Source organism: Cynoglossus semilaevis, chromosome 14 (assembly GCF_000523025.1).
Source record: "Cynoglossus semilaevis isolate Cse_v1.0 chromosome 14, Cse_v1.0, whole genome shotgun sequence".
NCBI classification, from domain to species: Eukaryota; Metazoa; Chordata; class Actinopteri; order Pleuronectiformes; family Cynoglossidae; genus Cynoglossus; species Cynoglossus semilaevis.
Window position 1 is genome coordinate 9,251,137 of NC_024320.1, and position 13,090 is coordinate 9,264,226.

At 38.8% G+C, this 13,090-nt stretch overlaps 1 protein-coding gene across 2 annotated transcripts in view; it reads right to left on the reverse strand.

Moving 5' to 3' along the window:
- Positions 1 to 13,090, reverse strand: part of LOC103389484 (tankyrase-1-like) — an 83,557-nt gene that overhangs the window by 19,339 nt on the left and 51,128 nt on the right. For both annotated transcript variants that reach the window (XM_008324902.3, XM_025062706.1), the window contains 8 exons: positions 8,290 to 8,384; positions 8,099 to 8,165; positions 7,428 to 7,614; positions 5,293 to 5,414; positions 5,116 to 5,207; positions 4,775 to 4,853; positions 2,581 to 2,752; positions 1,651 to 1,730 (listed from right to left, as the gene is read on the reverse strand). In XM_008324902.3, the coding sequence (XP_008323124.1) occupies positions 1,651 to 1,730; positions 2,581 to 2,752; positions 4,775 to 4,853; positions 5,116 to 5,207; positions 5,293 to 5,414; positions 7,428 to 7,614; positions 8,099 to 8,165; positions 8,290 to 8,384 (894 nt within the window). The remainder of the gene's footprint in view (positions 1 to 1,650; positions 1,731 to 2,580; positions 2,753 to 4,774; positions 4,854 to 5,115; positions 5,208 to 5,292; positions 5,415 to 7,427; positions 7,615 to 8,098; positions 8,166 to 8,289; positions 8,385 to 13,090) is intronic.

The window sequence follows — 13,090 nt, forward strand, 5'->3', positions numbered from 1 at the left end:
GGACTGGACACTTAAATAAAATGAAATAAAGATCACATGTAAAATTATTATTTGATGTTTATTTTGGAATCCAATGACAGGTTGGTGGACTGGATTCGGTCTGCAGGACACAAGTTGATGGTTGATGATTATTTGATGTTTATTTTGGAATCCAATGACAGGTTGGTGGACTGGATTGGATCTGCAGGACACAAGTTGATGGTTGATGATCTAGGGTTTCTCCTCTAATTTGACATTCCTGAAATTAAACTGACCATTTCTCATAAATACCAAACTTTTTGTGCATCCCCTAAAGGATGCCCTCAAACTTCTAGCATTCTTTTAATTTATAAATTGCAAATACATAAAAAAAAAAAGGTCAAGTCAGAATGCATGTCAGAGTCAAGATACAAATCCCAAACATCAGGGTGGGGGGTCAAACTAACGACCACGTCTTAGACCTTTATACTAACAGTGCAGCAAAGGTAATGATAAACTGATTAGAAATAATTGTGAACAAAGGTCTTTTTCTTTCTAAAGTCTTAGAGCTTTTCTTCATATTTATTGTCACTACTTCTGTCTAAACAATTAGTTTTTACAGGCTTACTGCACAACAAATTTATCTCCATATTTAATTACAGAGCTGCCATAGTTTCTCACATATTTCACTCGACTGAGAAACACTCACACATTAATGAGGCGATTAAAAAACCATTACCGCTTCCTGTGAACAAATGGCTGCAGATGACAGATATAAACATAAACACAGATGAAAATCAGGCCGCGGCCTCTTCATGTGTGTTCCCAGTTATACTTTGATCGAAGATGGTTGTGTGGAGAAGTGATGTCATCTTATTACCAGGAAAAACAAACTTGACTCATGTGAACTGTCTATTTCTGACTGATTATCTTAATTAGAATAAGTACAATCACAGAAGGAACTATTTACGAGAGTAAATATCCTCAACACAGGCCAAAAGTTTGAACAAATACATCACAATTTCATTGATATACTTTGCAGTAAATTAACCAGGATTATTAGATAAAGAATCACTTATCGGAATATATTTGTATTCCGAGAGTGTTGTGTGTGTTGCTGTGCTATTAGGTACTTTAGAGAAAGTGAAATCGAAGCAAGAAAAAACAAATTTGATGTTAATTTCAAACTTTTGGCCTGTAGTGTAAGTGAAGTCAATCCAACACATGTTTCCTGTTGCTAAAATCTGACACTAAAAAAAAAAAATCTTAATACCATAAAAGTTTTTCACCCAAAAAAAAAAAAAAAATCTCAATACCATAAAAGTTTTTCACCAGCCTGTGTCATATGCCGAGTAAAAATTCTTTTCATGAGGCCTAAACTCCCTATCGGCGCACCTGAAGAGTGGTCTCTGACCTGCTGACCTTAGGCAGTGCACAGTGACCTTTGGTGTTCCATCAGGTCTGGAACTTGTTTACTGTGGTGTCACATAGGTGACCACAGAAGAATGGTTCAAACACATGTGCTGAGCCTGGAGGCTGTGAAGCTGTTTGATTTAACAGTAAAACAAATGATTCGACTGTGGAGCGAGAATGAAAATGAACTTTCATACAATCGTCATCCCAGCTCCATTTTCAGCACCAGACTGTGGAAACCTAATCTAAAGAGGAAGTAAAGAGACACACGCTCCTCACCTTGACAGTGTCCAGGTCTCCAGCTTTGGCTGCTTCTAAGAGTCTGTAGTCCACGTCAGAGTTTCTCACCGGAACGTTCTCTGCAAGACAAAAACCCATCAGAGTATAATCAGAGATTAGTTCAGGTGAGCTTTAGTATAAAATGACATGAGCTATTTCTTTTAAGTTGCACTAAAATAACAGAGTCAAAAAGTTCTGAGACAACTGGTACAGTTTCAAAGGTGTCTGTTTTTAATAACTGAAGAATGATGAGACACATTAAACTTCAATATCATTATATCATTATCCAAGCCTTGAGTGGTTAAGAGTTTTATTCTATAGGGTTATTCAATCCTTGAGCATTGAAATGATTAAAGTCTAAAAAAGACTTTTTTCTCTCAGCGAAATGAAACATTTTATAGGTTTGATTTAGTTCTTAGATAAAATTGTTTTATAGAATTGGTTTTAGATATATGTTTGTCATGTTTACGCAGAACTTGTCAGCTAATATGTTCAATTACTAGCTATGTTAGCTCAAAGCCCTTTTTCACTCTTCATTCTTTCAGAAACATTTGTACTATTTTCTTAACCAATTTTATTTCTTGCCATCTCACTGCCATTACCCATTCCTTCTGATTTCGGTGACATTTACAGACATGTTTTTAGAACTTTAACTGACTACGAAGGACTGCAGTTTTTGTTTGATGTCAAAAAATCCCTGTTAGTAGGAAACTCTATCTTTAGTGTCGATGTAGAAAAGGAGTTTCCTGGATGAAAATCGTACCTCCTAAATTGATCAATACTGACCTTAACACAACAAACCCTGTTCATTCTCTGTTGCCAGGTACTGCATAGCAACCACACACACATCAACAAACCACCGGTCCACCCACCTGCCCACACACACACACACACACACACACACACACAGACAGAGACTGGGTTCTGTACCATTAAGTATTTGCTGAACAGCTTCATTTCCCATCTGAGCGGCAGTGAAACCCTGCAGAGACACCAGCGAGGCGTCGGCTCCGTACCCCAGCAGCAGCCTGCAGGTCTGAAGATGACCGGCCATAGCGGCTCTGTGCAGCGCCGTCTGCCCCAGTGTGTCCAGAGCGTTCACCTGTAAACACACACACAAAAGAAAAAACTCATGTTTGACAATTTCTGAAATAATAAAAATGATTCTCTGAGTGTGTGTATCGCAAAAATCCTGCATCATACACAGTTTTTATGGTTCACAGACAGGGGGTCTCTACTCTGCTCAGCTGAGGGGCCGCTGCTCAGCACCATGTCATTGGAGGGACACAAAAATAAACAGCAGGGGCCAGATTATATTGTTATTGACACCTAGTAGTAGTAACAATAGCAGTGGTTGTAATAGCAGAGGTTCCCAAAGTGGGGGGCATGCCACGAGGGGTCAGAATAAGGCAAAAGGATTAAGATTTTACCAATATAACTAATACAATAAATCTAACTATTTTGTATTTTCTTTTTTCCAAGAGAGCATTTTAGTGGTAACAGAGTACACAGATTTGAGTCAGATTTGATGGATGATCCATTGAACACAAAGAACACACTGGAGAAAATAATAGAACTTCAACACTTTAACCAAGCACAGGGTCCTCGATTTATGTCCGAGCTCCGTTCCTACAGTCCAACGTAACTCGATTTTCTCCAAAAGTCCAGACTCACATACTGTACATCAGTACCTGTGTCACTCACCTACGCTAACACAGTGGTAACATCATAAACAGAAAAACATCAGAAGAAAAAGGGCAAAAAGTCCCCCAAAAAACAACACAAATGAAAGAAAGCAAATGTAGTACAATCCAATGTATGGTGTACCTCTGGTGTATAGCGCCTCATTCCATTTCCAGTTAGTTCCTGTGCAAAATTGGTTTTAACTGTGTACTCTGAATGATGGAACACCACTTTCTTATTAAACTTGGGAGATAGCGACGTAACCATGAAACTAGTTTGTACTTTCTGACTGCTAACCTCTTTATTTCCCATCACCACAAACCTCCATCTTCCAGTTCCTGATCATAAACTTCAGTGAAAGCTCTAACCAGTCCTTGCAGATGGTTGGGCATAAAAAAACCTCACACCTCATTTCCACTGGAGTGAATGATAGCAGCACATTTTTCACATGGAGATTTTTGCTGCACCTCATGTCATGATGCAGATAATGTTATGGGGAAATCAATTGAAAAGCTGCAACATCTGTTTTCGCCTCATCTAACAAATGACCTCATAAATCATCCGTCAGCTCAGCGCAGTCATAAAGAGTTCTGCCTTTAAACAGTGTTACAAACGGGTGTCAGTGTGTAGGTGCCAGACGTGCCTCAGTGTCAGAACTGATCCTGCTGCTAAGGTCATGATGATTTGATGATTCAGCGAAAACCTCAGGGGTCCTGTTAGAGTCAGTGCTAACTTCATCACAACTGATGAATACCTGACCAATGTGGAAGCACTGAGAAGCAGACTCGATTCCCACGGACAAAGTTTTGGCACAAAACTGTTTTTTCTTTCAGAACTGTCTGTGGGAACTATGTGATATTCAAAAGTTCAAAGGTCAGGTTTGAAGTATTTAAGTTAGCTTTGTTTTTCTTAATGTGTATAGATTCAAATGAGCTTGAGGTTCGATTCCCGAGTCCCATGATTTTTTAATATAATCTAATAATAGTTTCCATTACATAATATTTGGATATGCACAAAGACAAGACATCATTTATATTTCTTGTTACTGGCAGCAGGTTTGTAGGTTAAAAACTCATTATAGGATAAATATAAATAATATATATAGGTTAAAAACTCATTATAGGATAAATATACATAGAAAGAATATACAGTGATACTGTGATAAATGCAGTAGACACTGTAGTATAATAACGGACTCATGACATGCAAATACTGTGGCAGTACTTCCACTGAACTTTTCAAACAGTCGTGGACAGTCAAGCTCAACAGTTCATTTGTTTTGTTTGTCACGGACCAAATGTGGACGAGGATTACCACTACCAAAATGAAGCTGACTTCAGCAGAGGTAGCAGTGAGTTTAGTAGATGTAGATGTTAAACCCTTGGATTATGATCTAGTCCATCAGTAGTGGCCGAGGGCGGTGCTGGCTGTGACATCTTACCTTGGCTCCGTGCTTCTGAAGAACATCCATGATGTCATTGTGAGCTCGCTCTGCAGCCACGTGAAGAGGAGTCATGAAACTAGAGTAAAACCAGGCCAAAACAGACAAAGACCATGAGACATCTGTCCATCCAGGGACAACACAGTCACATGCACATGTTCAGAATTGTTAAAGAACAACAGTAAGATGTCCGACATAGAAAAGCTGTGGCTCGCAGCCCCACTTTGACAGTTATCATGATTGGTTGTGAAGCTGCAACTAAAACCTGACAGTATTTGGTTTGCTGACAAACACAGACAGTGATTCTCTCCTTGTTAAACATCAGACAGTGCAGCACTCACTCTTTGTTCTTCTCATTAACGTTGGCTCCTTTCCTCAGCAGCAGCTCAGTGACCTGTTTCCTCTTGGGGTGAGGCGATGCTACCGCGCAGTGCTGCAAGAGACGAACATCGACCTTATTATTTACCTGCGTGGACACGTGTCAGTGTATCATGGTGTGTAACGGACGAGTGTCTTACGAGTGCAGTCTCGTGTGTGTGGGGGTGTTTGAAGTTGATGATCTCCAGCGCCAGCGTCTTCTTGGCTTTGGTCACGTCGGCCTCTCTGGCAGCTTGAAGCAGCGAATGACCTTTGAACTCATCTGAGGAAGCATGAAGATAAGCATGAGCGTAGGTCAAAAGGTCATCAGACAGACTTCATAATTTCTTTTTATCAAACCTTCAGACAATCCTGATCTATTCCCTGTGCAAAACTGAAATATATTATTATTAATATTGTTATTATTTCTCCATTGCATATACGTATATGTCAGTATTAGTTTAATGTTTTGTTTAATACATTTTCAGTGTTCAATATATCTCTTTGTATTCTAATTCATGGACAGTTGAATTTGTGCGGAACTCAATCATGAAGTCAACCCTTACACAAGTTTCTAGATTTAAATGTTGGATATTTAGATGAATAAGCTTGTCATTTTATTTTTAAAAATTTTAATGTCGTCTGAGTACGGGTGGAATCAAGTGATTAAAGCTCAACCTTAGGACTGAAAAAATATATATTTTAGTTAAATTTGAACAAATATTGAATCTTCCTTTAAAACCTGGTGACTTTTCTAATACAATTTGGGGCTAGCATGACATTAGCTATTTTAAAATTTTGGTTTATCGTAACTTCTAGCACAAAGCAAGCTCAGTCTTTTCCTTGCGGTATGTTTTAGCATTTTGGCTAATGTTTATAATATTGCTAAGTTGTGATTGTTTATTCAACTTGGATATGAATGACATTTTTCAAAGCAGTAACTGACTGTCATCATCATACCAGTCATGATAAAACCTTTATGTGAACAGTGTTATATATACTGCATACATATTAGCAGGCATTTCCTGCCCCTGAGGACTCAGTTGCCTGGCAACCTTACTGCTAAAGAAAAAAAATACATATATTTTTTAAATGTCACACTATACCTTTAGAAATCCATTCTATACCCGACCCACCCTGGTGTCAATCATAAGGTGAATGACAAATATCCTGTTCACAGAAAGAATATGTTGTCCTTGTTTACAAAACAGACAAACCCAAGTAGAGGTTTTTTATTCTGTATGAAGTTGAAAAAAGGACATTCCTTCAAAGATTTCTGAATTTCCAACTGAGGCCGAGAGAATATTTAAATAATGTAGGATGGACAGAAGGGTTTTTGCTGGAGTGAGGAAACTGATGTTTTATCTTGGAAATGGACCTGGAAATATATATATTTTTCTTTTCCTAGGTCAGGTGACTTTGAAACACAAGTGCTTTGTGTTTAATGTCATATTCTGCTGATGGTGAAAAAAAAGGTATTATTATTAAAATATTGTAGCTAATAGTTGTTTGAAAATATTGTTTGAAGCAAAAGCAAGCTTTGATTATTTTTAATTAATTTAATATATTAATAATTAAAATCAGGGTTGCTAAAGTGAAATGCAAAAAAATAGTTTTCAGAACTGATTTATTCAGTCAGTCTAATGTATGTACACTGGAGTTAATGATTAAAATCACATTTTCACCTATTAGAACACATTTTTTTATTTATTTTTAATGATTAAAATCACATTTTCACCTACTAGAACACATTTTTTTATTTTCTTTTAATTTTCTTTTAGAACAGCGGTTCCCAAACTATGGTACATGTAACAATAAGTAGTTTAGCTCCCTCTAGGGGTCAGTGTTGTCAATACATTTTGGTGCATTATTTAGTTTTTCAATGAAGCGTGTATGTACTAGATACCTTATTGTTCTGTTTGTTGCTGCTTGCTTTTGTGGTTTGAAGCTGAAGAATTTTTTTTTTCTTATCTTCTTTTGTGAAATAAAAGACTGCAGAAGTGACAGTACTGGAATCTTCACGCTGCCGTGCTCAGTTAATCCATGCATGTAAAATCTGCATGTTATCAGAAACTGGCATCTGACTCACTTCACGCTCATAGGTCCTTTTTTTCCGCTTGGGAAAACAACAGCACTCAGTTTAAGGAGACTATCACAAATATGGTTCAAGTGCGTCAAACCCTGACAGGTGTATATACAGCCTTCCATGTAGTCATTCACTCAGTACCGTGAGTCATTCAGATGTTTCTTATGAATTAGCTGGGTTGAGGTCGACTCTGTGACAGGACACACTCACATGTGAGTCTCTCCTTCAGCTCAGGAGTCGGAGCCATGTCCACTGAGCTCTTGCTGTGGCAGTTGAGCAGCGTGGGGTCGGCACCGTGGCTCAGCAGCAAGGAACAGACCTCCACTCGGTTCTTGGACGCCGCCTCGTGCAGCGGAGTAAACTGCCACAGGTCCATGGCGTTGACGCAGGCGCCATGCTAAAAGAAAAACAAAAAACAAAAGATCAAGAAAAAGACTCACAAATTCATATGGTCCATAATGGGGGTTGGGGACCTCTTCAGATACATCTAAAGTTTTAGAATTAGCTAGATTTAAGACAATAAAGAAGTAGCTAAAAATTGAAAATTACAAAAACATCAAGAATAAAAATAAAAAAGCATAAAAATATCCCAACAATAAATTGGTATTAGTGAGGAAATTAAAATACAATAAAATACATAAAAGTTTCTCAAAATTAGAGCAGAAAATGTTGTTACAGTTTTTAGCTGACTTTAGCTCAACGCTTACTTAAAGTAAGTAAAGAAAAAGAAGTCCACACAAGACATCACAAAAAGTTGGCAAAAGGTTAATTATGATTAATTAATCAAAGACAGTAAATGTATCAGTGGGTAAAACTGATGAATTATTTGTCTGTAAATAAAGTCAAAATGACTGTGTTAATATCCCAGCCCTCAGTTTTACCTTTAGCAGAAGCTCTGTAACTTCATAGTGTCCATACGAGCAGGCATTATGTAGAGGCACCAGACCACTGGAGGGACAAAAACACACCTACTGGTCACCACATATTTTGACTTATGATCATGATGATGAAACATTTCCAATAATCAGAATTTGTCGTCATCTCTATTTTGCTCTTCTTCACTTGCACCTACCCCTTGTCCTTGGCATGGACATCTGCTCCGTGCTGTAGGAGCAGCTGAACTATCCTCACCCTGTTGTATCCTGCTGCCAGGTGCAGTGGTGTGGACTGCAGAAGACACAGGAAACGACAGAAGGAGAGCAAAAGATCAAGAGGAGAGAAAATACAGAGTCACAGAGAGTGGGAGAGGAGAGAAAAACAACAGAGGAAACGTTAGCTCTTATCGTCTTTCTGCAGCCTGACAACACTATCGCCAAGGTTTTATTATCATAACTTCAGTTTATACACAGTCAGGATTTTCTGCTGAGCAATTCGTATGTGAACATTATAGAAGGCAGGGCTTTTCAAGGAGAAATGGAATTTTCCGCCTCCTGTCCTGGTTGTACAGAGACCCATTCTGACTCTGTGTCCAACATAAAAGTGATGAAAAGCTGCACGAGTGGACGCTTTATGAAGGGACACCTTCAGCCGCTACTGTTTCATCTGTGTCCCTTAGCAGAGGATCCAGGAAATCGTGAAGTTGGAAATGTTTTGGTTCAATCATTCAGTTCCAACACTACCACCTAACTATTATCACCACTGTAACTAGTCGTTTGGTCATCTGACAGAAGGAGATATTCACACCTACTCTTCTGTAAACTCCTTACTGTATCGTTGGCTTGTCTACAGATATTTCCCGGTAGTGATCCTGTGGCGAAAGTTAGCAATGCATGCCACATCATTCTTTGGCTAATCATATCTGTTTATTCAATATAATATACATTAGGGATGGCTTGACTTGATATTCAGGATTGGTCCGATATTGGTCAAAATTATAGGATTGATCATCCAAAAAAACAACGATAAACAGGGACACTAGAAGGTATTGGCAGATACTCAATATTAGTGCAATATTAGTACCAGACATGAAAGTTTGATCGAGCCACCCCTGGTTACAGCTTCATGGTCAGCAACATCTCAATAACCCCAATTTTTAGAATTTAAGATACTGTAATCAAAGTAATCCAGACAACTCCTGACCGTCAGTGAGGAATGAAAACAAGTTTAGGTTTGTTCTACAGGCCTGAACCTTTGACATCGTTCATTAAAAATGTAACAGTGAATATTCCTTAGCCAAGTTCTGGCTGTATTTTCAGTGTGTCTTTCTGAGTGCTGTGGAGGCCAGAGTTAAAAACTGTCAAACCACCGACCCAGACGAGAGAGGATTTAGATTTAAATACTTGTCAGTTGGGAGAAATCCATTAAAAGGCTCAAATCTCCTGAATGGTTCTGTCTAAAAGTATAAAAATGAAGCCTGACTAATGGCACCTTAATGTGTTTCCTAATATATAAATAACCTTTTTTTTCCCCAGAAACAAATCTGTATTTCCAAAAAACAGCTGAATAACTTTTGTTCCTCAGCAGAAACCCTTTAGAATGAGAATCAGAAGCACTAAAACTAATATCTATGTGCCACGGTGTTATGACTCCTGTCAGTAGGATTCAGGTGTTCTATGGTTTGAGGGCTGTGGAATAGGACAGATTTTTAAGGCATGGTGTCAGCTGCTAACAATAGTGACACAATAAAACAACTACAAAAACAGAAAGAGCCGCTACAGGCTGTTTAATCTTTGTACTGTCATAGTAGAGCTGGGTTCTTACTGGTGCAAATAAGTCAGGCCGAAACCCCGCAAGAATTTGGTAATGCTCCCATTTGTCATTGGTTTTGTTCCTAATCTTTATTGATAGAACGTCTGCATGCAGCCATGAGGGCATCAGGTCCAGTAGCCCCAGGTACCTGAGTATAAGTTGCAAACCCAGCCAAAGGACGAATAAAAGTGCGACTTATAGTCTGAAAAATATGGTATTCTCTATATTGACTCCTGAGATTCCATGTTCCATCAGCCCTCTAGAAATTTTTCTCAGCCTCAGAGATGTTGTCAGGAGGACCTCAAACAAGAGCCCCAATAACCTCAACTTGTTGACTAAGTCAATGTGAGGTTACTGGGGCACCCACTCAATATGTTTGTGGAGATGTCAATGACATGAGACCCTGACAAAGACCTGGACATGCTGGGGAGATAACACTCGACAAAGTAAGGTTTACTCTTACTCTCAGAGGAATTGGCAAAGTTTATGGAAAGTGCACAAATGGAGGTTTGACCTCAGGCAAAAGCTGCCAGAACCTAGTCAGTAGTGATTTTCAGTTAAACCTGCCCTGGTACGTTGTCGAACCTGCACCAGAGCTCAGGTTTTTTCACTAGAACCCACACATCAAGACAAGGTTCCATCAGCAATGTGTTATTGTTGTAAAGTCCCAACTTCACATAAAGGAATTGGAACATAGTGGACTCCGATCCAGTCCCTGAGTGACATCCTACAGTTGATGGACTGTGTCCTATGTCATAAGACATAGTTGCTGGTTGCTATGGTTGCCTGCACCACTAATTTAAAAATTGTTTTAACCTAAAATGTATCCTTCAATATACTGTCAATAAAAAATAACAATAATAAGTTTAAGATTTAGTTTCCGACAGATTTGCTGTAATTCCGTGAGTTCTTTTGCTCAGACCTGCTCAGAGAACGATGTGAAAAAACAAACACTGCTGATATCTGCTGCTGGACTCAGCAGAGGATCAGCAACAGCAGCAGCAGCGGCAGCAGCAGTGAGGCGGGCAGAGCTGGGTGGACAGATGGCTGCCTCGTACTTACAGGATGTGACTAGAGAATTGCACAAAGCAGTACACAGTACAGAGTTAGTTCTAAGACTCATTCTGTTTTATTCAGTGTCATTTTGAGTCGTTGTACTTGTTGTTGTGACTCGCTGTGAATACAAATACACGGGAAGTAAACACTTTGTGCAGCCTTGCACACGCACAATCTGAACACACACATATATACACACACACAAACTGACACTCAAGCTGCTGTATCACCATGATGTTGTTGCCAGGGTCAGAGTGGATGTTTTAAGCTCCACCTCCTCAATCTGTCAACATATACTATATAGCGCTGCCTGCAGGTGATTCTGTGTGTGTGTGTGTGAGTGTGTGTGAGTGTGTTAGTGCCACATTAAAATCCTGCAGTATTGAATTCTTCAGGCTGAAGTTTATTCAAAGTCAAGCCATAAAAAAGAGAAAAACCACCGGCTGAAACTTTTATTATAAATCTCTGACCTCAGAGAGCCACGAGCCAGACGTGGTGACAATAAAGAGTACCAGCATTTATCATCTATCTGACCCCAGTCTTCATCCTTCAAATGCTTCCTTTTCCTTCAGCGAAGCTGCCAATTTCATGAAGCGCGTCTTTTTCTTTTTTTTAATATTCAAGCAGTAAGGGTCTTTTCATAAACTGAGTAGAATGGTATAACTAAATACATACAGTATCTCTATGGTGTCAACTTCAAAAGACAATGCATCCATAAATGCCGGAGGCGAAATTGAACGTTGTTAGGTTGGGATGGACAGGAAGATGACAAGCTCCAGTGTATTCTGGTTTACACAAGTGAAGAGCTTGTTAGGGACGACAGCCATTAGGCTAAAATAGGAAGAAACCTGAAGGTTTTATATATATCCCCCTCTGAAGGCTTTTGGTACTACACTTCCAACACACTGCTGTGTTTTACACAGCACCTATTACAACTGATGGGGCTATCTGCATACATCATATATATATATATATATAAAATATACAGACGTCCCTCGTTTATTGTGGAGTGAGGTTCCAAGACGATAGCGAAAACCATGAAGTAGAGACCCGTTATTATATTATTTACGTATATATTAACCCTTTACGAACCCTTTAGGAGGCAATGTAGGACGTGAAATATGGCAAAAAACGTAATGAAACTTTTTAAAATCTCATTTATCCGTACGTACAGGTTATTTCTTGCAATACCCTGTATGTGAACGTGTGAACGTGAACTACTTGTCATTGTGACACAGAACATCACTGCACACCACGAAATGTGACCTCTGCCTTTAACCCATCACCAAAGTGAACAGGGGGAGGCCGTTGTGTGGGTATGGGTTACAAAATGTCTTTCAATTATTTTTTTTACACATTTTTTTAACAGTTTTTTTTTTCTTCTTAGGCTAGAAAATGCTTATTTTGTCACAAAAATAATGAAAACATTGGAAATTTAAATATTTTTATATACCGCAAAACCCCGCAATAGAGCAAAATATCTGCAATACAAGAATGCATTTAAATTATTAAAAACCCACGATGCACTGCAGTCATGACAGCCGAACCGCCATGTAGCACAGTGATAAAAGTGCTCTAAATGTACAGACAATTCAAACTGCGGTTATAGCACTCCTAATGGAGAGCGAAGAGAATCTTAACCATTCCAGGTTTTCCAACAAACTCCTAATTTTTTTCTGCACATTTTTCACAGATGAATGGAAAACTGAAGCTCCTTCCATTATGGTTTCCATCGTTAGAACCAACATAATGTTGAATGGAAGCGTTGGCACCGGACAAATTTTATTTGATGAATATGTTTTTCTCTGGGAAGTACTGTTACGTTGTGTAGTATTTTGTGAGGCTCAATCATCCTGATATACTTTGTGTTTTGTATCTGTCCAACATTTTCTTTCCTGTCTCCCTATAATGTCACCAAATACCTGATGAATAATGTCGCCCTGAAGTAAAACCTGGTGGACTATTTTTCAAACAGACGCAATCAGTGCCAGCGGGCGATGTGAGAGTGAACAATAGCAATAAAAAAACCTCTATTACTCTGTGTTGTGTTTTAATCATCTAAAAGCCATGTTTGAGGGGGGGTCAGGAATGAAGGAGGTGGGATGGAATATAAAAGAAATAAGGAAGGA